This window comes from Cnephaeus nilssonii, assembly GCF_951640355.1.
Source record: "Cnephaeus nilssonii genome assembly, chromosome: 8".
Lineage (NCBI taxonomy): Eukaryota > Metazoa > Chordata > Mammalia > Chiroptera > Vespertilionidae > Cnephaeus > Cnephaeus nilssonii.
In genome coordinates, this window is record NC_137079.1 from 8,358,379 (window position 1) to 8,385,130 (window position 26,752).

Sequence of the window (26,752 nt, forward strand, 5' to 3'; positions counted from 1 at the left end):
ATTCTGGAAAGAACTGCTCATTTTCATGGGCTTCTTTTGTTGTCTCAAGTTATTTTTCACTCATTCGGCTTCCAGGTTTCTTATCAAAGTAATGAGCCAGTCAGACTTGCATATATTTAAAAACCTGGATCATTCCAATTTCTCCATCGAAGACATGTGTTTCACGCGATCTGCAGTTCCATTGGTGGCAAGTGATATTCTGTCACTTTGCACCTGAGAAAACTATGACTCAGACACTAAACTATCTTTCTGAGATCCGGTGGGGACAGGGGCACGGAACTCGGTCTTTGATCAGGCAACATGTCCGATCCCAGGAGCTCCCGTCTCCATCAGCCCGAGTCCACACTAACCCAGCGGAGCCCGGACAGAGCCATCCCAGCCTCTTCACCAGCCCCCATCTTGCACCTTGCACCGCTTCTGTGACGGAGACCGAGTCCCTCCATCCTCAGCACTGCGTGGCTCCTCCCGACCCCACTTCAGAAGCAGCCTGTCCGTGTCAGTCTTCAGTGCGGCCGTCCCCTCGGCACATCCGCTCTGGGAGGACCGCGCAGCGAGCTGTACAGAGAGGTGTGCCCCGTGCCTCCCTGGGAGCCTCCATCCGGGTGCAGAACAACAGGGAGCTGCACTATCCTCGGCCGGAAGTTTAGTGATCGGATGAGAATACCTAAACCTCACCCTAAACTCTCTCTGTCTCTCTCTCTCTGTCTCTCTCTCTCTGTCTCTCTCTCTCTCTCTCTCGAGCAAGGAACCCAAAATAAACACGGGGTCTGCAGCTGTCTATGGAGCATAGTCTGGAGGTCCTGCGGGTGCTGAGTGAGCGGCCTTGGCCCTCGCTGTGCCCAGTGCCTCCAGCCTCTGAGGTGCCCACTCCTGCCCGGCCTGGTGACTCCTGACGCAGCCGCCTCTTCCCGCCCCCTTTCTTACTCTAGAGAGAGGCTCCTGTCTAAATCAAGCCGTCATGGTTTCTCACCCTCTCACCTCGCCGCAGAGAGACCCCTCCTCCATGGTACATTAATGCTGCCAAATAATTATGCCCAGGAATCTTTTTTCTCGTAGAATCCAGGTTTGGCCTACAGGGTAAGGGATTTTAGGCAAAAAAGCAAAGTGGGAGGGAAGCCTTCTTTCTAAAATAACATGCCGCTGGGTGGTCTAAAAGCTGCCTTTGCTGGAGGGGCTGGAGTCCCAGGACATCAAGGGCCACTCCCCACTCCCCCTCTGCTCCAAGCCCATTCTGTCTCATCCCTGTGCCCCAGTCCCTTGTCTAGATGTCCCCTCCCTGAGGCCAAATACAATGGCCTTAAGACCATTTCCTACCCTCATGCAACCCCACCCCAGTTGCCATAGTTCCTCTGTGCAAAGCCAATCTCCTCCAAGATAAGAGCATCCCCAGGTCTCTCAAAAACACACGTCTGAACCTGACAGCGGGCCTCACGGAGCAGCCCAGGGCATGCGCACTGCACCGAGGAGGCCACCAGGACAGGAGCTCTAGTGAACAGACGGAAGCCGCCGGCCCGGGCCCAGAACCCCTTCTCCTTTCCTTCGTTCCTGGGAACGGACCTTCATTCTCTGCCTCCGTCCCTCCCCCAGGACCTTTCTTCTTGGCTCACTCTCTCATCTTCTCCTTGGGTCTCGGTTTTCGTCTCGTGCGGCTCCTCTGTTAGGAAGGCATCTGTTTCCATGGCCTCCGATGACATCCTGGAGTACGCGACCCGCATCTGCCCTCCAACTCTCCCCTGAGCTCTCCGCCTGTCAGACCCAACTTCCCACCTGACGCCTGCCTAGAGGCTGTCATTTCAAACTCACACGTTCAGAGTTAAACGCTGAAAACCTTCTCCACAAAACACACGCCATTCCCACAATCCCGTGAGGCCTGGAAACAGGGCCGCCCCTGGGACCCGCCCCTGGCTTCCCCTCCGCATCCTCCTCCCTTCTCCAGAGACATGTCTCCTGCTCCCCAGTCCAGCTGCACCCCCTTCACCTAAACCTCCCACCGCAGCCCCTCCCCACTGCTTCCTGCCGCCATGAGAAACCCTGCCTGCAAGGCCCCGTCCATCCTGCTCCACGTCCTCCCAAGGAGCTCAGCTCTGCCGGGTTTCACAAAATCACCCGGAGAGCCCCCAGCTTTCACACTGTGCTCTGAGCTGCACCCCAAGTGATTCAGGTTTAAAGCCTGAGACCTCTGCTCTCAGCCCTGACAGGTGGCCACGTGGCCTGTCTTGCTTGGGGCAGAGACACGGAACATGCTGCTTTTTAATCCAGCTCACCTGTTAGAGCCAACCGCTCTACTGGAAAGTTCTGCCAAACCATGACCCGCTTTCTGTCACTTCTGCCCAGAGGTCTGCACTCAGAACTAACCCAGACCCAGACCAGGCCTGCTCCTCACCCCGTGAGTCAGAGGTCCCCCTAGGTTCCATTTCCCACCCCAACACCAAGTCTTTGATCTGAAAGCACTTCAGAGTTTCAAAGCTTAATCTTTCATCTGCAAACAATCCTTTGAGGCAGGAAGTATTCACCGTCCCCCCACCCCCTTGTTTCCCATTGTTCCCTCACCAACTGCGCCCTTTTCCTGGCTCAGCCCCTGAAGGCCACACAGCAGCCCTCCTCTCCAGGCCCCTGTGGGTGATGCTCCCGGTGCTGGAGAGGGACTTCCTTTTATCGCCACCCCCCAGGGCCTGGCTCCGATCCCACCGCCTCTGAACGGCGGAGGCCCCGAGTGTGGGTTCTGGGGTTGGACGAACTTGGATTAAAACTCCAGCTCCACGAAGCAGTGCAACCTCGGGGAAAATTCCTCAACCTCTCTGTGCCTCCATTTCCTCATGTGCAAAGGGAGAGAACTGCCCGTCACAGGGAGCACTAAATGGGATGACACTGAGCCCAGCACTTGGAGGAGGCCCCACAAGTCAGCTACCACACCTCTGCTTCAGTCACCTCTGTCCTCATCCATCTTGACCTTGTGACGTTTTCAAATACACAGATGCACAGCCTAGTGCTACTCACTACGGTGTCCCTTCGTCTGACTTCCTCAGACAGGCGGTTCCTCCGTGCAGGTGGGTCTCCCTCGGGTGAGAACGGCTCACTGAGCACGCAGGGCTTTCTCCCCAAGAGACCGTGGGGCACACGGAGGCGGTGTTTCTGCACCTACTGCGTGCCCCAGGGGCCTGGGCCCCCCATGCCCGGGGAAGCTGTTTGCTGAGAACACGTGACATGGAGTTCAACGGCCCGAGTGACCCCAGAAGAGTCCTGACAGCCGGCCCGCGTGCTCCGAACGTCCTTGGCTAAACCTCCATCCAGCCTGGACTGAATGAAGACTGGGCAGGGCTTGCTTTAACCGCAGATCCTCACACCTAGTCACCACACCAGCCGGGCTTCCTCGGGGGAGGAACGCCACCTGGTCTATCCAGGGGCATGTGTGCACGGGACAGGTGCGCTCGGAGCTCGGGGGTTTCCCGTGCAACAGAAAGCAATGCACGTCCAGCTCCGTGAGGATGAGGTCCTTCCTTCAGTTGCACAGTCCCGAGAACCGCAGTGAGCTTGGGAATGCTCTGCAGGAGCGGTCAGAGAACACTAGGCTCTCACCGTCACGGGCCACACGACTGGGGAGGCCTTGCCCAGGGCTGCCTGCAGGACGGATGCACGCAGACTGAGACTCAAAGGTGGCGCGCCTGCTTTCTGCTGAAGGAACAGTGTCCCTCTGAGGGACCAGACCTTCACCACAGGAAGCCTTCACAGTGCACACCGGGCTGGGATGGAGCCTGAGCCGCACGGCTGCACCTCACAGCAGACCTGTCGCTGCTTTCCTGGGCTGAGATGGCCACGCCCCACCCAGGCCTGTGTCCTCCACAACCTGCTCCTCTGCGGGCCGTGGGAAGACACGGCCATCGCCGATGTGACTGCACGTGTCCTGGACCCAGAACACCACGTGACGTCAACTCTGAGACGCACGTTTCCACATCCCTCCCATAGCATGTGCCTCGTCATCAATTACGTGTCAGGCTTTCGTGGCAAGCTGTTTTTCTTGCCTAGAGATACATAAACAAGGATGCCTCTTAGCCCCCATATTGGTTTTGGATAGTCCAAGGAGTGTGGGGGACACGTTTCATCAAAGTTTGTTGAAAACGGAGCATCTGTTACCCCGTTATTATTTCTCCATTAACTGAGGTTGTGAAGTGAAATCTGCATTCTAATGTAAACCTCCCCCCTCCCACCCACATGTTATATTTATTTAAGCATCTACTAGGTCAGCGAACACTCACGCGTGTGTTCAGTGATCAAATATACACTGATCACCTGTCCTGTCCCAGGCACTGAGCTAGATGCTGTGAAAGCAGAAAATAGCATCTAGTCATATTGATGATTATAGCAACTTCTTCACACCCGCATATTTGTGGGGAACTTACACTTTTCTGACTAAACAAAACTAATCAGATTCTAGGCCCTTAAAAACCCCAAACTATGGGAAACTTGAAACAACTAATAGCTAGGTGTGTTTTTTCAATTGCAAGGGAAAAATTGATTGTTTTTAAAAAGTGAGGTAGGGGCAACCTGTAAATTAAAGAACACTTAAGAGACATATGCAAAAATCACGTGTGGGACTTCTGTGAATCCTGATTTAGGAAAACAGATGCACACAAATGAGAACGTGCAGGAGACGGCTGGAAATCAGACACTGACTAGTATTTGACGATACTGGGAAATGCTGTTACTTTTTTCAGAGTCAATCATGACATTGTGCCATCTTCTAAGACTGCCTATCTTTTAAAGGTATAGACTAAAATAGTCGTGGAATGATAGTGTCTGTAATTTGTTTCAAAATATTAAGCTAAACCATATGAAGTTATTTTTTTGTAGGTCAAAAATGACTGAAGAGCTGCAATTTTATATCAGATGTAAGGAAGTGGGTGGGGGAACTAATGCAATCAAATGACCGTCAGCTGATTCATGTTGAAATTGGGGTGATGGTGTGCAGAGTAAATTTTACTCATTTGTCTCCTTCCTGTGTGCATAAAATGTTTCTGCAATAAAAAGTTAAAACAAAATTGGTCCTTGACACTGTGCTATATTTAAAATAAGGCAAAAGCTAAAAATACTGAAAATGAAACTGGAGGTATGGCTATTAAAATACCCTGCCTAAAATATTTCTTTTCCATTGTACAGGTAAGTGTGGCTGAAACGTTAACTATTTACCTACATTTTCCCTCCAACTCTTAACTACCTTCACACGTGTAACTTTATATCTGAAGTTGATTTTTATATCTCTTTTCCTCCTAGTGTGACTCACTGGCTTATTTTTAAACACTGCACTGTCTGGACAGTTTGTTTTTCTTCAACAGTAATTCTAGGTTAGGAATCAGAATACCCGGCATCTCCCTTAAGTTCAGTGCTAACTAACGGTGTGACCTTGGCCACGTGCCCCACAGCCTCTGGGGTCCACGTCACGCCGCTCTCCCAAGCCCCAGCTTCATCTGCAAACAGGGCGCAGCGACCCACAGGGTCTCCCCTCTGCTGGCCCAGGGGCCGGGCACTGCGCTGCCTGCTCTCTGCCCAGCGGCTCAAGCTCATGCTCAGCTTTGCACAGCATTCCTGACTACCCCCTGGCTAGCTACAGGGGCTCCCCAATCTACACACAAAGATCCCCACTGCAGGGGTTTCAGATGCACAGCCTACTGGTAACCCACACAGACCCAGCCCTGCGGGAAACCGCTGGGGATGGTGAGAGCTGGCTGCACAGGGGTGCAGGGAAGAGCTACTGAGGTCCACGCTAATACCGCGATTGATCTCCTCCCTGGGCCCCCAGCTCCTGGCCTGCCGTGGACTAGATCTATAAAATATGGGTGACACGGTTACTACAAGTATATAATATTCAATATACCTTCAAGTATATGTGATAGCCTGCAAGTGTACTTCCCGGTTATCAGGTAGGAGCTGGCTGCTGCAGCCCAGCTGGTACCAGGTAACCAGCTGGCGACGGTGTGGGGACCAGAGGGAGGCTTGAGACTGGCCAGCTCCGTGCGAACTGGTGACTTCACTCACAGATTTCTCGGTGAAACTGCATGAAGCAGGGATATGTGTGCCCGAGTCTGCGAGTGGGGCCATACCAAAGAGGACACGTGGAAAGCACGTAAAACACACACACTGCCAGAGAACAAGCTCAAATACTTCACAGAGGCCACGTCACTGGCGTTTATGAGCCAGAACAGGAACCGTTAATATGGTCACAACGTTAGCCTTCTCCCTGAGCAGCCAATGATTACCTTGATGTGCTTTACTCTGTCTTCCTTTTCTGTCTTTGGTTTCTTTCCTGTGGCAACAGAAAATAGTTTTGGATTAATGCATGAAGAACACACAGAGAAACAGCTCCCCTCAATTAAACGCTTTCTAAAGCTCTCCTAGAAGCCGTGCGTGCGTTCACCTGCACACGTGTGAACCTGTGAACGCGTTAATCTGTACACGGCCAAAATTCCAAATGCTTTCCTGCCTTTGGTGACCTGAGAGTCCTTCCCCCAGCCAGGGAAGGGCGGGATTATCCTCCTCGGTGCGAACTACAGATGTGGAAACAAGGAAATCCCAAAGGCGTTATCATCTACATCAAGAGGTCTCAGTATTAGCAAGTCGGTGTGTCTACCTTTTTTAGAAGGCCGCTCAGATAAGGGCAACATCCGGTATACTCTGAAGGCGTTATTTCCTTTCTTTATACTTTTATCCTTGACTTCTTCAATATCAGGCAAGGAGTTCATGGCACATCGAAAATTCGCCTTCCATGTTTTTGGATCGGGTTTATCGACTCCTGGTTGATGCTTTCCTAACAAAAGAGCCAGGAGAATGAAGGTTAAGGAAAAGAGAGGGAGAAATACTCACACAGTAGACGTTTCTGGAAACACAGGACTGCTAGCCAAGTAGTACAGAGAACCGACCCTCTGAGTCCCAGGCTCTGCCTACCGCGACCAACGTCCTGGTTTGCCTGGGTCTGGGGTGGTTCTTGGGATGCGGGAATTTTTGTTTTAAAATCTGGACAGTTGCGGACCAATCAGTACAAGTTGGTCATCCTGACTTTACCAAACAGCTTGAGAAAAAATAATAATGGTGGAAGAATGGGGACTCCATGTGAGTAACACGGAAGGCTGGGAGGCCGCGAGGCCGATGAGCACAGGTAACCGGAGTGTCTCTCTTTCATCTGACGGTCAGATATTCAAAGTCCCTTCCTGTAAATAGCCCCCTACTTAAATTCTGTTGTAAATAAATACATTCTTGACTACCTTTTAGGGAGATAAATCCACCCAAGTTTATAGCTGCAGAACAAATATGTTCTTTATGACCCCGGTACACATGTGGGGAGCGCAACCAGAATTCTACGTTAGAGGAAACGCAAGCGCTGAGTTTCTGTGGGATGGGCAGAGCCTCACTTCTGAGTGGCAAGGTTTGTGGCCCCTCCTTCGCCCCCCCCCCCCCCCCCGCCTCCTCTGTGTCCTGGATGCGCCTGGGGCAAACCACAGGTTTTTCAGAGCCTTCTTTATGAGCCCATCATCCAGGAGATTTTATATGTGTAGGAAAAACAAAAACAAACACTGTGGTATAACAGAAACTTGCTAAGAGAGCAGACCTAAAATGTTCCCAGTAAAATAACCCAAATAATTAACAGGTACGTATGGGAGGAAGTGAAGGTGTGCATTAACATCCTTTCACGAGGATCACATATCTCAAATCGTCACTTTAAATGTCTTACAATCTTATTAGTCAATTACCCCACAATTAAGAGAAAAAAGAAAGCATGCAAATGACACAGTGTCCCGCGCCCCCCCCCCCCCCCCCGCCCATGCACGACGCGGGGCATCGACACCTGTGTGGATCGCCCAGTTCCTGAAGAGCGGCGCGTCCTTCTCCACGTCCCAGCCGTGTCTCGCTGCATGCATCCAGGGGATCTGAAAGATCTTCTTTTCCTGGAAGGAGAAGCAAGTAAGAACGGCAGCCGCAGGTCTCAGGCCACCGCTGAGGAGGCGTCTTAAGTTCCAGCTGGTAAGGTTCCCCTCCGAGCATACACAGTAGAATCTGCACACCAAACCCGCTTCCCCAGGTCCAACCTCGGCGGCCCGCCAGGGAGGCCGAGAGCCAGGCAGGGCCTGGCAGAGCAGGAATGCGACCGGTCCCAGGTCACAGGCACGACCTGGGAGATGCCCGTGTGCCTTACCTGTGCCGCTTTTCTTTAAAGAACCACAGACAACTGGCCTCCGACGGAAACGTCTCATCTTTATTTTATTCTTACCACGTATTCCCATCATTAGGTCAAAAGGAGCCCCAGCTGCCCCAGAAATTAAAAATTAGGCAGCTCTCCAAGTGACCCCACTGGTACTGCGTAAGGGAGGTCGGGTGGACGAAGCCACGGTCACGGGACCCCGTGTCTCGATGGGCTGGGGCAGCAGCAGACACAGAGCATCCTGCCTGCTGCTCAGCCTGCGTCTGCGCCCCGCATGGGCCGCCGGAGCGTCCAGATGCCTCGATGACCACAGCCGACAGTCCTTTCTTGGAGCAAAGTCCCTCCCTAAGATTCTTGTACCGGACCCTTTCCACCTCTCCTACAGCCCGAGAGGCAACTCGAAATCGCTTAAACCAACCCCGGTAAACACCACTAGAAACTAGTGCTTGGGAACAAAGTCACACTCATAGTAAAACCACACATGTAACCTGGTTCAACCAGCAGCACCCGTGGTCTCCCAGGTCCCCTGGCACCTTACATGTGACGACACATGCTCACATGGTCTCACTTCTGCTTTTTGCAACAACTTAATGAGCTACATGTATGTTATTACTTCTGATTCACAGTTGAAGGAGCTGAGGAATGGAATTAAATTATTTAGCCAAGGAACTTATGACAATAAGTGTCTAAATTCCCATCTTCAGTCGCAATACAGCATCCCTCGCCTCTGGTGCTCGAATGTACGAGATTTCCAGTTTCACAGGAGAACCTGCTGACTTGGATTCTATGGACACTGAAGCCCAGGAAAATGTATTTTTTAATATATTTTTATTGATTTCAGAGAGGAAGAGAGAGGGAGGATGAGGTAGAAACATCAATGACGAGAGAGAATCATTGATCGGCTGCCTCCCGCACGCCCCCTACTGGGGATGGAGCCCGCAACCTGGGCATGTGCCCTGTCCGGGAATCGAACCGTGACCTCCTGGTTCATAGATCGACGCTCAACCACTGAGCCGCACCTGCCAGGCAGGAAAATGCACTTTTAAGTTCTTAGGCTAGTTTGATCACTCCCAGGTCTGGGGTCTCCACGGGACACACAGACAGGAAAGTGTTGGGAGGGATCTTCTGCCATTTGGGTCTCACAGTGAAAACAGAAAGGGTCCTGCCGACCCAAAAGGGCCCGGTGCCTGCGCACAGAACCAACCACAAAGCCTGAACTAAGAGTATGTCAGGACATTTGAGAGTTCCCCAAAAGCTGTTAAAGGGGGAAATTCTGCTGTGTTTACAACTCAGTAAGTAAAGGAGAACCGAAAGTGAGAGATTTTCGCAAACCCGTTCCGTTCGCTCTGTATCATCGCGGAGACAGCAGCGTTTCAGGTTAGCCATCTCCAAAAGGGCCGGCGCCGGAGGGGGGCTGAGCGAGACTTTATCGTTTCGTGTGGATGAAAACCCGAGAGGAAGTCACGTCATGCAGGTTCGACGTTCACATGAAAATGAACCGACTTCAGGGACAGGTTTCCTCAAGCGCACAACCAGAATCTAAAGGTCTGTGCTTCCATACAGGGGCCCTTAAGGAATTTGCTGTTGCTCTTTTCTTTCTAGGTCAAACGAGTTCTGTGGGGACACAATCTGAAATCCGTCTCGTAAGACACAGAGTTGATTCCCACAAGTGGATCTTTTCAAGCATCTGCATGCGTGCAGGCGGATGTGTACACACACACACACACACACACACAGCTACACAACTAAACCGTCTCCCAGAACAGCGGTCGCTAACCGGTGGTCCGTGGACCACAGTGGTCCGTGAGGTCCGAAAGGCTGGCGGCCGCTGTTCCAGAAACCAGACCCAAAGCATGAAGCTACCAAAGTAACGACTGAACTGAGCAATCCTCCACCACAGAACCTCGTGAAATGGGCCAAGGACCCGAAGAGACCAAAGAAATGGCCCATAAGCACATAAAGAACGACCCGACACCACCCCTCCTCAGGGAAATGCCAATCAGAACATCGAGAGGCCACTTCACACCCACCAGGATGGCTACAGCAAAAACACAACAACAAAGTCCTAGCCCTAACCGGTTTGGCTCAGTGGATAGAGCGTCGGCCTGCGGACTGAAGGGTCCCAGGTTCAATTCAGGACAAGGGCACGTACCTTGGTTGCGGGCACATCCCCAGTGGGGGGTGTGCAGGAGGCGGCTGATCGATGTTTCTCTCTCATCGATGTTTCTAACTCTCTATCCCTCTCCCTTCCTGTAAAAAATCAATAAAATATATATATTTTTAAAATCCTAAGTGCTGGTGCCGATGTGGAGGAACGGGAGCCGCCACACAGGCTGGAGGATGGGGACTGGGGCGGCTGCTGTGGAACACAAACTGGCTGTTCCTCAAAGAGTTCAACGGAGGCACCACGTGGCCCAGTCACTCCGCTCCTGGGTGCATCCCCGAAGAATTACAAATAGGTGACCAAGCAAACATTTACACATGCAAGTTCATCGCTGCGCTACTCCCAACAGCCGAAAGGCAGAAGCCACCCCCATGTCCATCACGGATGAACGGGTAAGAAAACGTCGCATGTGCACACGCTGCATGAACTGGAGCCTTCCTCAGCCCCGAAGGGATGCAGTGCTGACACACACATGCGGCAACACGGGTGGCCCTGGCAGACACGGTGGTACGTGAAGGAAGCCAGGCACCAATGCCACATATTGTATGAACCAGGCGAATCCACAGGCACAGAAGGCATACCCGTGGTTGCCATGAACTAGGGAAGGGGATGGGAGCGGTCACGTGATGAGGAAGTATAGTGTTTCCTTTTCAGGGGATGAAAAAGCTTGTAATTAGACACTGGCGATGGTTGCATAATATTGTGAATGTACTTAATGCCACTTTTAAATGATAAATTAAAAAAACACTTTAAAAATGATAGATTAAAGAACAACCACATGGGCCCGGCCAGCGTGGCTCAGTGGTTGAGCATTGACCTATAAACCAGGAGGTCACAGTTCGATTCCCAGTCAAGGCACATGTCCGGGTTGTGGGCTTGATCCCCTGTAGGGGGCGTGCAGGAGGCAGCTGAACCATTATTCTCTCTCATCACTGATGTTTCTATCTCTCTCTCCCTCTCCCTTCCTCTCTGAAATCAGTAATAAATAAATAAATATATAATAAATAAATAAACCCTACATGGAACTTTTAAAGAAACCATCACACATCTCTTTTTTTAAAAAGACCATGTTGAAAGGTAAAGGTGAAATTCATTTTAAAACTGAAAGAGATTCTGACCAATAAGCATTCTGGTCATCGATCCCCGTGTTCTATGGGACGGTGATGGCACTGCACTGCGCTCTGCAGACCGTGACATCACAGCCTGTGACATCAGTATGCGCTTCAGGAGCCCTGAGTGCCCAGCCCGCACAGGTGGCGGGCGCACACACCGTGTACGGGAGGACTGCGAGGACCAGAGCCCACCCGTGTCTACATCTGAGGGCGGGAGAGAGAAGCACTGCTTGAGTTGAGAAGAACCTTTAAGATGACCTCGAGCAATGCAGAACCATCAGACCTCGGCCCCACGTGGAAACCAGTTCTCTCACCTCCCTCTGCCTCTCCTCTCCCCCAGTATTTATAAGGCGTTCTCATTTCTCTTGCTATTTTTGTTTGAACTCCTCACCTGTTCCGAGGTGGCCTGATCGTTACACAAGCACGAGCCTGCTCTCAGTGAGGAGCAGGGAAAGGTGTGGACTCCCTGCTGGCTGGGCCTGGAGAGTGGCCTGGCCTGGGTCCAGGCAGAGCTCCAGTAGGAAACACCAGCATCGGGAGCCCGAGGGGGCATGACGGGAGCTGCTCAGGAAGAGTGGACCTGGGCGTGGCTGCCTCCTCCCTCCCTCTAGAAGTGGCCCCGAGAACCACACGCGAGCACCTGGACCAACCCAGAACCGAGCTGGCCCTTCAACACGCCAATGGCAAGAGGGCAATCAAGGAGGGCGCACTGTCCACAACCAGGAGGGACTTCGAGTCACACAACCAAACACAACACCGGACATTTTTTGGATTCTGATTGCAAAAAATCAATTGTAAAAAGGTATTTTGGGAGTACTCATGGCATGACACTAAAAACTTATGATTGATTTTCCTGATGGACAACAGTATTATGAAGACATGAGAAAACGTTAAGTCTTCTAGGTGTACACTGTCAGGGAGTTGCTCTGTAATACCACACACACACACACACACACAAGTACACACACACACACACACAGGTACACATACACACACACACACAGATAAAACAAAATGTTGGTAATTGTTAAATCGAGATGTGCATTACTAAATCTAGATGGGAATTCACTACACTATTCTGTCCAGCCCTTGGGCCATTCAAACACACTATCTGTGTTTGCAAATACTCCTAATAAAAAGCAACTGGCCCCAGCCAAGGCCCCATTCAGGTCACATAAAACGGTCATATGGTTTCCTAAAGTCATTCCTGTTTACTTCATACCCCACCTCGTTTCAGAACGACTCACTTAAACAAACACAAATACAATACCATTAAATTAAAAATAAGCAAAAAAAAAAGTGGATGAGGGAAAAGGAACAAAAAATGTAAGATCTGAGAGGTATCTGAAACAATCAAATGAGGCCAGGAGTGGTATTAGTTTTAAAAAATGATGCTGCAATACCCTGTACACCTGTGAGAAGTGGCCCAACTGGGCTCTCTGCTCTCGGCAAGTGATATAGAGCTAAAGACTGACCAGCTAAATGAGTCGTCGAGTCCTTAAGATTAAAGACAAGGCAGGAGGTAAAAGAGGACAAAGAAATTTGCTCAGAAGAACTGCAATATCCCTGGTAATGGGAGAGAAACCTCCCTCGGGCCCTCTCAAAGAAGGCATCTATATATATAAAAAGCCAGTGACCGGAACACCAGAACAACCAGAACAACTGGTTGCTATGACGCCCACTGTGGCCAGCCAACGGGCCCGATCAGGGGCAGGGCAGGCCAGCCAACCTCCCTGTCCCCTCCCCCCGCCAGCCCGGCCCCGATCGGCCACCATCGAGGCAGGCAGGCTGGACCCCACCTGTGCACGAAATCGTGCACCGGGCCTCTAGTAATCTATTATATTTAGTTGCTTTTCTAAATTTTAACTATATAATTTCAGGTGTTTTTTATTTTTTACAGATACTGTCTTCCTGATTCACCCCTACCAGTTAGGATCAATTAAATGGAGAGTTTGAGAAGGATAAATAAGGAGTGTTTACGTATATGGGGGAGGAGTGTAAATGGTAGAATGCTTACTTGTTAGGACAGGTTGGCACACAAACAGAGTTTCACAACAAAGAGAAGACGTTTTAAACCACTATGCTGCACACCTGAAACTAATATAATGTTGAATGTAATTGAAAAATTAAAAAAGAGAAATGATAAAAAAAATTTTAAGAGAAGACTTTTTTAAAAGACAAAAACAAAAGTTCTCTTCACATAGAAAATACTGGAAACAATGAATACGCCCCACTCCCCACATGACACCCTAGAGCCTGACGTCCTGTAGCCCTGGAGAGCCAGGAGGGGCAGCCGGCAGTCTGAGAGGGAGGGGGCACGACAAGCGGCCAGCTGCCACCGCAAGGCGAGCGGGGGGGGGGGGGGAGGGGGGGGGCACCGTCTGAGATGAGGACACAGATCTTCATACAGTCACTTGATGTTTCTATGGTCAATTTCGCTTGGATGGTTTTTGCAATTAACAAGCATAAGATTTTGAACACAAAGAACAATTTTACTTTCAGAGGTCCACATGCACATGCTTTAGTAAGGATCAGACACGCACACTCGCACATATGCACATGCACACACACGCACACACTCACACATGCACTCACACACATATACACATGCATGCACATTCACACGCATACACACACATTCACACTCACACAAATAGATACACACGCATACTCATACAGACATATATACACACATGCGCACATACATACACACACATACATGCACACTCACCTTGTTCAGCCACTTCAGCCCTGGTATCGTGTTCGAGTTGATCTGTTCCTCCAGCCACGGGCGCATGCGCATCCTTTCCACCGGCATGGTGCCCGCCTGCGGAGAGACAATCCACATGAGGCGCTTGTGCTAATGACTGTCTTGTCTACCCCAGCCTGACCTGCTTCTACTGTCCCCTTCCTCGTAATCCCACAGCCTGTGTCGGGGGGCCTGGGGAGGGAGGCATATTCAGGGGCTCCACCCTCGAGCCACCGGCCCTGCTCGAACAGCCGGGTCGTTCCAGAGGGGCTGTCTCCGTGGGGCAGTGCTGCGGGCCAAGCAGGCTCTCAGCTGAGAGGGTCCCACAGACGGAGGCTGGAGAAACTCAGCTACCCAGAGGGCCCAGCACCTGAGTGACCCCGCCGAAAGCTAGGTCTCGCCCCCTCCCAGCCAGGCTGTGTCAACAGCACACACCGTCAAGGTCCCAGCATTCAGAGCATCAGCACTGTACACCTGTGGGCATGATCCTCCCAGGACCAACGGGGACGGTGCAAAACCGTTGTTGTGGGAAAGACATCACAACCAATTCATTCCTTTGGGATAGTAGGGCAACAGAAATGCTCTGAACCCCAACACTGCCACTTTAAAGCTCTAAAGGGATGTTCACTGGGTCCCAGGTCCCTCCTGACAGATTCCATCTCCGCTCAGCGCTCGCAGCGCCTCGCTCTGGTTCCAGCCTTGCTTTATGTGAACGCGGGCACTCATTCACTCCCGCAAAGAGCCTCTTCACGGCGCCCCTCCCTCCCCTCTCCTGACACCATCCGCCCTTTTCCTCCAGCTTGCCCTCCCTCTGAAAACTGTCCCATGGCTAAACACCTTTTCTCTGCCAGCTCACCCAGTGCTCCTCCCTCCTGGATGCCCTGGAGGCATCTTTCCCATGTCCATCAAAATACACCCAGAGTAGAATCACTAACAACGCACTGTCGCCCACGCATTCATCCTATTTACACAAAAATTTCAATTTAGTGCGGATTCAAAAGCCAAGACGATGCCAAGTCAAGCCTCCATTCTATAGGACTTGGTGGACGGTGTGACATAATCCTCTTTCCACCCTTAGCTGTCTTTTACTCATTTCCTAAAAAAAAAATAAAGAAAGAAAAAAGAGCTCTGAAGCTCTGAGGATTCTATTCAGATAAACTTGGGCTGAGATGATCAAAGCCTCATTAACTCCCTCTTCCAGCTCCCAAAGGACGTCCTCCCTCCTGGATGCCCTGCCCGCAGCTCTGCCCGAGTGCTAGCATCTTTGCATGACCTGGATGGGGCCGCACCCTTTGCCGATAGAGCCTAATCAATTCTAGAACGGAATTCTAGAACCCGCCTCTCCCTGGTACATCTCTCCCAGTTCGGATGCACTCATGGCTGCAGATGCCTCCTACTTCTTTGCTCATACCATGCCCTCTCTCCTCTTTCCTGGACCTTGCCAACCCTCAGCCATCCTCCAAGACCCAGCTCCCACCCTCCTTTCTCCTCGGGCCTTGCCAGTCCACGCCAGCCTGGAGGAATCTCTCCTCCTGTGACTCCGCACTGCTCACTGGCCTTACACGCTCATTTGAAAATCAAGCATGGCTTTAGGAAAGCTATTGTAAGCTGTCTTTATTCTTACCTCACTCTACCTTAACTATGAACTTTCAGCTGTGTGCACTCTTCCTTGCTAACCGAACTGTAAGCTCTCTGAGTAGGAACTCCACCTCCTACGGGTCCTTTTATGATCCTACAAAGCCCTCCACCCGGAGACGTTCAGTACAAGAACCAGGCCAGTTCTGAAGATCAGCCTAGCGGGGTCGCGCTGCAGGCGGGCTCCATCTACTCATCTGGCCACCACTCTTTGAGACGAGGGAAAGGAACCTCAAGGACAGTCCAAAAGGACGTGGAACAGCCACAAGGAGCCCCAAACACAGCTGCTCTTCGTGGTTCTCAAGTCCTTCCTCTCAGTCACGTATCCACCTGTTCACAGAGCACTGACTGAGAATGACATCCCAGGAGCAGGAAAGATTAGACATTCCCTGCCTAACAGAAGACAGACAGGGAAGAAGAGAATTGTCACACCACACAGAGCCCTGTTTGCAGATTGAGGAGGAGCTACAGGGGAGCGCTGGGAGAAGATGTTCACAGAAAATCCTCCTGGGCGACCGGCCACTGGGAGGGCTCTGCCCAACAGGGGGATGAGCGCCAACCCCGTCTCCAGATCTCGGGGTGCAGAGAGGGGGCAGCTGGGTCCAGAGCAGTACAGGAAGTAGAGGGAGGAGCAGCTACAGTCGTCACAGGCTCCTCAGAGGGGACAACGTAACAAGCAGAACTGCTACGGACCATACCGTCCTGGTGTATCAAACTTAGCAATACGGAAATGGCAGGGATGTGAAAACGGCCCTGCTTCCGCTTCATCGTTATAATCATATGCTATTTCCTCCCCCCCATTTTCCCCCCACAAATGACCCATTTGGGGGGGGGGGGGAAATGGTCACCTGAAATATTTCAAAAAGCTTTCCGACTTTAAAACGAAAGCTTCCATGGGGAGGTACAGTCAGCCTCGTTATTTGCGGATTGCATATTTGCAAAGTTGTCTACTCACTAAAATCTATTTGTAACGCCCAGATCAATTCCCGGGGTGCCTCCCGGGTCATGAGCAGACACGCACAGAGAGGTGAAAACCTGGGGTCTCCCGACACCCATGGTCCCAGCCGAGGTCCGACAAGGTGACATTCTGCCTCATTCCCGCTCACACTGTAAACAAGTGTCCTTCTCACTGTCCATTTCGTGCAACATTTCTCTGCTTTGCGTTGGCGATTTTACCGTTTAAAACAGCCGGCAGGGATGGTCTGGTGTGGAGAAAGTGTGTGCCTCTCAGGCCTGAGGCAGTGTGCTTGGCTGGGAGTTCAATGTCAATGAACCAACCACTGTTAAATGAGGCGCCTTCACACGGAAACACACCGAGAACACGGTTACCGATCGGTGGATGCAAATGCTGTGATCAGAGCCTCCCAGGAACCGAAGGTCCTTGCAGAAGGAAGGGAATTTGGACGAGACACACACGGAGAGGGCCACGTGAGCACACAGACAGAGGGAAGGGGGGCCATGCGGGGGCAGAGGCTGGAGAGCTGCTGAAAGGTAAGGAAGGGGCCTCCCTAGGGCTTCGGAGAGAGCACCGCCCTACAAACACGTTCCTCTGACTTCTGTCCTCCAAAACTGTGAAGAGAAAGCGTCTGTCGCCTTGGGCCGCCGTCTGTGGTACTGTGTTCAGGCCGCCCTAGGACACAACACAGAAGGCAGGCTGGCTCAGTGCCAGGGCCCCGCCCGAGGCCGCAGGGGAAGGCGCCCCGAGGCCGTGAGGAGGAAGGGGAGACCCTGCGAAGACCCAGGCAGAGGTCCAGCGGCCAGAAGACCATCAGGAACAGGAAAGATGCCAGAGAGAGGCTGGCCCTGCAGGGCCGGGAGAGCCACTCCTAGGATGCTGCCCACCTTCGCACGGCTGCAGAGGAACTGCAGACTTAGGTGAGGGAAAGGTGTGGTGAGTGTGATTAACAGTGAAGGTAAGAGCCGATGGCGAAATCCAGAGCAGTGCTTTCCCCCCTCTCCTGCGCAGATGAACCCCAATTCGGTAAGTCCAGGTTAAGGTCTCTGACCAACAAGCCCCAGGTCCTCGGCCCACACTGAGGCTGCAGATGAACTCGTACGTTTACAAGTCACCCGGCTCTTCTGTGACTTCCTGCGAAGTCTGGTCATTCTGGCAAACAGGCCTCACTCGTGCCCGTGCCAAACGTGGCTGCCTCATCTCTCTGTTGGCCCCACTCTTATGTACATGCTAAGCCTTTCTACCCAGGATGCAGCTCAGCCAAACTTCGAAGCCTATCGCTCACCAAAATACGACAGAAATCACACATGTAAAGTTTTTCCTACATCTTTAATCATGACCGTCATTAAGTATACGTAGGTTTTTAGGAAAAGCAAAGACAGCAAGTATCTTACCAGAAAGGGAAACTGCTATAAAGGGCTCACTTATTTCAGGTTCATTTTTTTATTATTATTCTCAGAGAATCATTTTATTGACTTGCTTACTATCAGCCATCTTCCGTATAATTACAGGACAACGTTGAACATATCAAAGACTCTCAGAGTATCGCCACTGAGATTTTCCTCCAAGTCTTCATACCTATAGTGATTAATAAAGCAATTTCCAGGGATCGTCATCTCACGCTGTGGTCCACATGAATGTGAATTATTAACACCAAGTAACCAAAGTGACTTATATACGTCCATGTGGTGTTTTGTTTCATAGCCGGGACATCCCTGCTGATACACAACGAAAAGCCAACCGATTTACACGAAGGCACTTCCTCTTTTTCACTCATTTTACAGCCAGGTCCCACCTCCCACACTGGACAGGTAATGGATTACTTGGTCTTGGCACATGACACAAATGAGAAAGGGCGCGGTTCGGCACGGATTGCTCATGACTATCCGAATGTGAGCACGCGCTCTTCATTCCATGAAAGAAAGCGAAGGTGGAGTGCTACAATGAGCCTGGCACCAGGAACTCATCATGTAGTTTGCACTAGAAATATATTCTATTTCCGGAGACTAAGAGGCTGGGAAGACAGTCCCGGGGGGCAGGAGACCAAGTACTGAGAGTACCGAGTAAAGAGGCTCACTTGGCCTGTATTTCCTCGCTTCCATCAATGAGATTCCAACTGATAGGTCAGTCTTCTTTCTATAATGCAAGGTTCCCACGGGCACCAATACCCCAGCCACATGAATCTTGAACGAAGTTAAAGAAGGTATGGAACTGGTAGAAAAGACACAGAGAATCAAAATACAGCAGAACACAGAACACCGGTGCGCAGTCCTGACGTTGCCGTTACTACGGGGCGTCCTTGGGCCAGTCACTCCCTCGTTCTAGCCCACACTTTGATCGTCTAAAAAAAAAAAAATGAGAGGTTTCAAAAAGATAACTTCCGGGGTTATCTAAGATTCTAAGAATCCTTGTGTAACACGAAGGCTCGTTATCTGATTTCTCTGTTTTGTGAGCGTCTAATCTTATGCACTGTGTTGGTTTTAAAAGTGAAATGCTGACATTTCAGGATTCTACAAATCTAAAACATGAAGTAGCCACCCTCCAGCCTGACAACAGGCACTTTCTAAAGTCAGCTCCCAGTACACCTCTAAGTTTTGGGGGGGGGGGGGGGATCATCTTCAAACCCATGGCCTCGTGCTATAAATCATCTCGGGACACGGCAGGTATTTAGACGATTACTGGCATCAGGGCTGCTACATTAAGGCACGCAGCCGATCACTGTGATTTGCAGGGTGTGAATTCACACATCCTGTGAAGCACATCCCCCATAAAGTGAACAATGCCTCGTTAGTGGCATTAACAGGGATCCTGAATGTTAATCTAAAAGAACAAGGGCTTGGATCTCGGTATAGAAATAGCAATGGCCCCTACTTATTGGGCACTTACTATAGGCCAGCACTAAAACCAGGATTTTCTATGCGTTTCTCATTTACTCTTACAACCCTGCAAGGTAGGGAGGGACTTTATTACCCCATATTACAGATGAGAGGAAAATTGGGGAAGTGTTTAAAGGCAACCTGCTCATAAGCAGGGACGCCCAGACTCCTTCGGGTCTGTCTGACACGGACGCCCAGGGGCTCAGCAACCCTAACCTCTGCTTTCTTCCCACTTCAGGAAGCAGTTAGGATGGGCTTGTAACTGTTCTTCCTGAGCCTTTCCCGACTCCTCTCTGTTTTGTGTATCACTGACATATTAGTCTTCCTAAAATGCCACCTAAATCATGTTAATGTTCTGTTCAGGAGACTTCTAACCCTCCCTGCTGGATTTAAGATAATAAAATCCTTGGCTGAGAGAGGGAGCCTTACAGTGACTACTCAACAAGAACAATGGAAGACCGGAGACAATGGAAAGATGTCTTTACAGGACTGAACGAAAATAACTGCTATTCAAAAATTTAAATACAGCCCATATTTCCTTCCAGAATGAAGAGGAAATAAAGGCATCAGAGAAAAACTTAGAGGATGTTCTTCCAGTAGCCCCACAGCTCATCAGTTACAGGAGACAGATCATGCCTCCACGGTCACAGGAGACAGGTCAACACTGGGCAGGAGTGAAGGCAACAGTATGGCCACCAGGAAGCTCAGACCAGGGCTAACGCTGGAGTCTGTGTCGCAGAAGCTGACCATAGCAGTGCTTGGCTCCATCTCTTGCAATTGTATCATTTCCTTTAAATAAACTGTGAGGATTCCTGTCACCTAATAGCCTGCCCTACATAGCCATGTGCTCACCCATCTTACCAACCTACAGAAATGTGACCCTCCCAACAAAAGCTAGCTCAAATCTGTGTTCATCATGACAACGTCTCTCACAACCCCAACCACTGGACCCTCTTCTCCTACAACGCGTATTGTCTGCAGTAGCCAGTCATCCAATATACCAACAAGTATTTACTACACACGTATTGTCACAAAACAAAAACAAACAAAACTGTGCTAAATGCAATGGAGGATTCCAAGATGTGCACGACATGATCACTACCCTCAAGGAATTCATAAGTTAACAGGGGATATGAGACGTAACCATATAAAGGTAGCGACTAATACTATAATTATAACAATAAAAGACTGCACTAGAGATCAGAAGGCAGCATGGGGTTAATTGCCAGCTAAGTGAACTAGATCATAAAGAATACATCAATCATTCTTAGATGGGTCTGTAAGGGAACGCTTACGGAAAAGAGCTTATAGAATGGCGAGGCACTGCCTAGGCAGAGAGAAGGGAGCAAGCAAGCCAGGGAGGCAAAGGCGGGTGTCCACGGCCAAAGCAGGACGGAGGACGGCGTGCGTGCTGCTGTGGGCAGAGCACGTGACCTAGGCACCAACACGGAGGAGCTTGGTAAGAGTGAGCGGGCGCCCGGGAGGCACACACTGGATGTTTTACATAAATCATCGCTCACCCTCCCAGCAGCCCGAATCCGTTCAATATTACCATCCCCATTTTAGGGATGAGGGGAAGTATAGCTTGAAATGGCAACAAAAGAAAAATGTGTCCTAGCCCCCAGAAGAAGCAGCAAGATTTGAACCCAGGTCCTTCCGCAAGGCCTCAGATGCCCAGCTAGAGGCTGAGCTTGTTTGCAGAGGCTACTAAAACCTTCCGGACAGCCACGTGTCACTGTCGTAAACCAAGCAGCACTTGGTCCAGGGGCAAATGGAGGCAAGGAGATGCGCCCGAAGCGACTGCGTGGGCCCGGGATGGTGGCTGTGGGAATGCACAGAAAAACACCACACAAGTGGAGTCCACCTGTAGGAATGGAACAACAATTTCCAGGAGTAATTTTTCCAAGATACACGGTAATCCTTCCCAAAACACAAGGTCCTCTTTCCTGACGTTCTACACTCCTCACTGACTTGTGTGTGCCTTTTTAGCAAAAGCAAGAATTCCAGCACAAAATTACGTGGACTGAGCCGAAACCAGTTTGGCTCAGTGGATAGAGCGTCGGCCTGCGGACTCAAGGGTCCCAGGTTCGATTCCGGTCAAGGGCATGTACCTTGGTTGCGGGCACATCCCCAGTAGGGGTTGTGCAAGAGGCAGCTGATAGATGTTTCTCTCTCATCGATGTTTCTAACTCTCTATCCCTCTCTCTTCCTCTCTGTAAAATGTCAATAAAATTAAAAAAAAAAATTACGTGGACTGAGAGGAAACTGGAGTTGAAAACTGAAAAATCATCGTCATCCTCATCATCATCACATCCGTTCAAGTGTTTCCTAGGAATCAGACCTGAGGCCAAGGGCTTTCCCTGCGTTATTTCACTCAGTCTTCACACCAGCTACATGAGGTGCAGCTCCTATCTCCCTCTTACAGATGAGGACATGACACTATTTACCAAGCTGCGGAGCTATTAAGAGGTAAAGCCGGGATTCAAACACAGATCCGCCTGACCCTGGAGAAATTTGCCAAAAGCCTCTAGACCAGTGTTTACCAAATCTCAGGTTGCAATGCATGGGGGGGGGGGGGGGGTCATGAAATCAATTTCCTGGGTTGGTCAGCAGTTTCATGTTAGTGTGCAAGAATACAGAGTGGAACTATGAGAATCCGCCAAATAAGAATGAGCATTGCGCCCTGGCTGGTTTAGTTCAGTGGTTAGAGGGTCAGCCAGCAGACTGAAAGGTTGCGGGTTTGATTCTGGTCAAGGGCACGTACCCCGGTTACAGGCTCAACCCCCGGTGCTGGTTAGGGCAAGTGCGGGAGGCCACCGGCCAATGTGTCTCTCTCCCATTGATGTTTTCCCTCTCTCTGTCTCTCCCCCTCCCTTCCTTCCACTCTCTCTAAAAAAAACACAATAAAAAATCAATGGAAATAATATCCTCAGGTGAGAATAAACATAACAAAAAAAGAGTGAGCACTGTTTCGTTAAACGTTTGTTTCAATTTTATATTATACTGGCACTGTGGTCAAAAGAAGTATAAAAAGCACTGACTGGGCTGAGCTGCTTTCCAGATGTGTAAACAGATGTGTGTAAGCATGTGGGTGGCGGGTGGAAAGTGGAAAGCAGAAGAGAAGAAGCAAAGCCTCAGAACTAGACTGACTCCTGGCAGACACGTGAAATGTAGGAGCAGTTTCATAGCATGTTCGGAGCTAAGATAACGTGACTGCATATTAGGGGAGGGCTTTGGGACGTACGCGTTCGGCTCTACTTAATACTTCTCTGCCTACATTATTCAAACCACTACATCCTCTCATGGGAACCGGAGGATGAAGTCATGAGATGAGAAGGACATTTAACATGTGGATGGAGCGGCGGACACAGAATCCAGCACGCCCCTCGGCGTACATACTCTCCGCACGAATGCAAAACCAATTTTAAAGGTTTTATTAAACTTCCGGAGAGTTAGTAAGCAATGGAAATCAAGTGTGTGATATCCACGGTATCGCTGATGTGATCCTTATGTCATGCATTGTTTTACTTTAATGAACTTTTAGAAAAATGCATGTCCATCGATTCATTCAAGAATTTTAGTCTCTAGCCCAGGTTTTTTCAAGATTTTAAGCAATTCAAGCATGACTTCTCCTGCCCTGTGGATTTTTTAGAAACCCAGCCTTGACTGATGAGGCAGGATTGCTGCAAAGGGTTACCCTAAACATATCACAGTCATGGTTACACCTTTCTATTCACCTACCCCAGCATCCAAAACCGTTTGTGCAATGTTATCGCCTGGGGGGGGGAGGGGTAAAAAAAATTCCTGCCCCATCCTAGACCTACTGAGTAAGCCCTTCCAGGCGTAGGAACCAGGACTGCTTCATCATCGGGGGTATTCTGACAGCCCTGGCCTATCCCTGGGATGCAGGGCCCATGCGCCCGAGAGCCTTCCAGATTCCACGGTCAACAGACATCTTCCACGGAGCCATGGGAATCGGGCGGCCAATGGTGAGTCAATTTCGTGAGCAATGGATAGAGATGCACATGAAATTAAAGTGCTAAAATGCCTTTCAATACCACAGAACAGGTTTCCATACTGAGAATCATCCCAAGGATCGTTTGCATATGCGCCGTCCTCCCCGCCATTTTCTTACCAGGTGTGCTTTCTACCGCCTTTGAGGAGATACCACCAGAGTGACTGGACCAAAATGACCCTGTCTCTGAGCACAAACGACGCTGGTGCCTGAAGAGTGTGAGTCGGTCCCCGGGAGTGACGGCGGCCTCGCAACCCGGGGCCGGCCGAGACACGGACACGTGGCCTGCCCGTGTGCGCCCGAAACACACCCCAGTCCCCCGGCTCTCAGCACTGCGGCCACCCGCGGGCATTCCAGGAAACTGCTCCGTGCAGGGAGAATCACGGATCCTGTGACATCTGTGAGGGCGGGTGCTGTCCCGGGGGAGACCCCAGTCCCCAGTCCCTGCCCGCCGTCCCTGGGATGTCCACCCCCCCCCCCCCCCCCCCCCCCCCGCTCACGTGCAACAGTTCACACCCCATCACAACACAAAGGCCCCAGAGCTTTAAGGCAGACCCTCCGGCCCCTCCCTCACCAGCTCCTGTTCCCGCCCCGCAGGAGCGGTTCAGACCCTTCCCCCTCTCACTCACTCCCTCCCACACTCATGGTCCCGCCAGTGGTCTTGCCTCCAACTTCGGGGAGGAGAGTGGAGGCCGCCGGGCTCTTCTTTGTAAATGCCTGACGCCCTTCCCTCTTCCGACTTACCGGGGCCTCTGTGACCCCCTGCCCCGCCCCCCCCCCCCAGCAGGTGGGTGACGGTGCCTCTCCCCGCAGCAGGGCATGTGGAAGGTTTAAGGAGACGTACTGGGCCGCATCTCAGATCTACTGGAGGTGACATGTCTTTGGGGTACCCAAAGAGAGGTGCTGGGGGCACCGCTAGATACGTGAGGCTCAGGAAGGCGGTTTCGCCTAGAAATAGCCAAGCATCCTTCCACATCCTGTCCAAATGCCACGTGGCCAACGCACGCCTTCCCTTGAATTCATAAGCACGCTGCCTCTCACACGTATCTTATACTGAACCCCTTCCATTTCTATGCGCCTCCTTCCCGAGACGACAGGTCCTTTCCAGCTGGAAACCGTTAACATTGCTACCTATGTGAACTATTAGCCTTGCACTTCGCACCCCCCCCGCCCCAGTCCAACAAGGTAGCCACGAGCCACATGTGGCCACTGAACACCTGGAACGTGGCTCGTGTGAATGAGGACCCATTTGTCCCCCAAGATGGACACCGTGTCAAGGCTGGTTCTAGTCTCTCCAAATCACTGGGAGTGGTCAGGTGTCTGGGAAAAACAAAATATCTGCAAAGAGCACCCCTGTGGGGTTACTGAAGAGGCAGGTACCCACCTGGCATTGAAACTGTTCTCTTTTTAGAAAAGCCTGGTTTTCAAAAGCCTGACTCACCCTCTTCGAGCTCAGTCCCCTTTGGAAGGCAACCTGTTGGTGAGTGGGAGCTTCTGTGTAATTCTTATCCTGCTCTAGACCTACAAGCCCCTCAGACGCCCCGAGCCGGCGGGTCCAGAACACCCCCATGGTGCTACTAGCAGCAGCTGACGGACTGAGTGCACAGTGGTGTGTGGCCAGTTGTGACTAGTAGTTCACCTGATTCACCACAACCCAGTCAGGCGCTACTGAAATCCCCATTTTATAGATGAAAAACTGAGGCACACAAGGTTAAGTAACTGGCCCAAGGTCACAGAGGTACTGAGTGACAGAGCTCAGATTTAAACAGGAGTCGTAGGCCCTTACTGAGCCTTTGGACTCTGAGGTCAAAGTGGGGTCTACAGAAAGGCATCGAGATCCCCAGGCCTCCCGGTCTGCGCAGTGTCCTCACTGGGAGCCTGAGCCGAAGGGGCCCCCAGGCGGGGCCAAGAGAGTTTGCACAGACACCAAGTTAGGGTCAAGGCTGTTCGATGGAGCATTATCTAGAACAGCACAAAATTTAAGCTGATCCAATACCACACAGGAGGAAGGTGATTAAATAAAATGTGGCAGAGTCAAATAATGGAATATTGTGACTATAGGAGACTATTTCATTTCTAGGGGAAATGCTCAGAATACATAAGCTAATATGGAATGAATAAGTATAATTATACTACGTATATATTTGATGTATTCTGTTAGTAATATGTAAGTTAGCATAGCTCCCTGGAGTCCCCGGGGAACCAATCGTGCTGACCCCGTGATTCCAGCAGTCACTAGGGGAGGGGGGCAGTAACGTCTCGGTGCGGGGTACGACATAAAGAGGGTGTCCATGGTGGGGAGGAGGCAGCAGCACCTGGCGGGTGGAGGACTGAAGCCCATGCGGGGTCGTGAGGGCAGAGGCAGGAGGGAGCCCAGGCCAAATGGGGGTGTCAGGGCCCAAGCCCAGTGAATAGGCTTCTGTTCAGGAGGGCAGCCCCGTCCAGGGTGTAGGAGCCGAGGACAGGGGTGAGGAGGGCATCCTCGTTCAGGTGGGGCCGCCGTGGGGACATGAGATTAGACACACACAGGTGACTAAGTTAATATTAAGGATAATGACAGCCAGGTTTCTCACTATTGGAGGAGGAGGTTCAAATACAGAAGAGAAAAACAAAAACCTAGAGTAACCCTGGGTGTTCGATCAGAATAGGACTGAATTCATCATTTGTCATCCATCCCCGTAAGTAGAGGGATAAATATAGGCACTAAAAAGTACGTGTCTGTGTAAGTATATGTCTAAAGAGCACATACTCCCTAACCCTGTCCACGCAGAGGGACGGGGGAAGCCATTCTCTAATGGTGATGAGCAAAGCCGGGCCCAAGTCTTAGTTTCTAAATCCCATTCTCCACGGAAGGAATAGGGGCTTCTTGGGAAAATGGCTGACTCCAGGGCTAGAGCAGGGAAAGCGGAAGATGGGCCTGAACCATGTCGGGGAGGGGGGCCAGAAAGCAAGGAGGTGCTCAAAGCATGCTGGGAAAACATCAGGAGGACATAGCAGCCAAGGTAAAGGGCTCCCACTGGCCAGATCTGAGACCATCTGAGCATCCAAATAATGATAA

The 26,752-nt window shown here is 51.0% G+C and overlaps 1 protein-coding gene across 4 annotated transcripts in view; it reads right to left on the minus strand.

Moving 5' to 3' along the window:
- The window catches only part of IRF2 (interferon regulatory factor 2), a 75,550-nt gene that overhangs the window by 22,763 nt on the left and 26,035 nt on the right, over positions 1–26,752 (minus strand). For all 4 annotated transcript variants that reach the window (XM_079778567.1, XM_079778569.1, XM_079778568.1 and 1 more), the window contains exons 2-5: positions 14,196–14,291; positions 7,835–7,934; positions 6,623–6,799; positions 6,252–6,298 (exon numbers count right to left, since the gene is read on the minus strand). In XM_079778567.1, coding sequence (XP_079634693.1) covers positions 6,252–6,298; positions 6,623–6,799; positions 7,835–7,934; positions 14,196–14,282 — 411 coding nt within the window. In that variant the 5' untranslated portion in view covers positions 14,283–14,291. The remainder of the gene's footprint in view (positions 1–6,251; positions 6,299–6,622; positions 6,800–7,834; positions 7,935–14,195; positions 14,292–26,752) is intronic.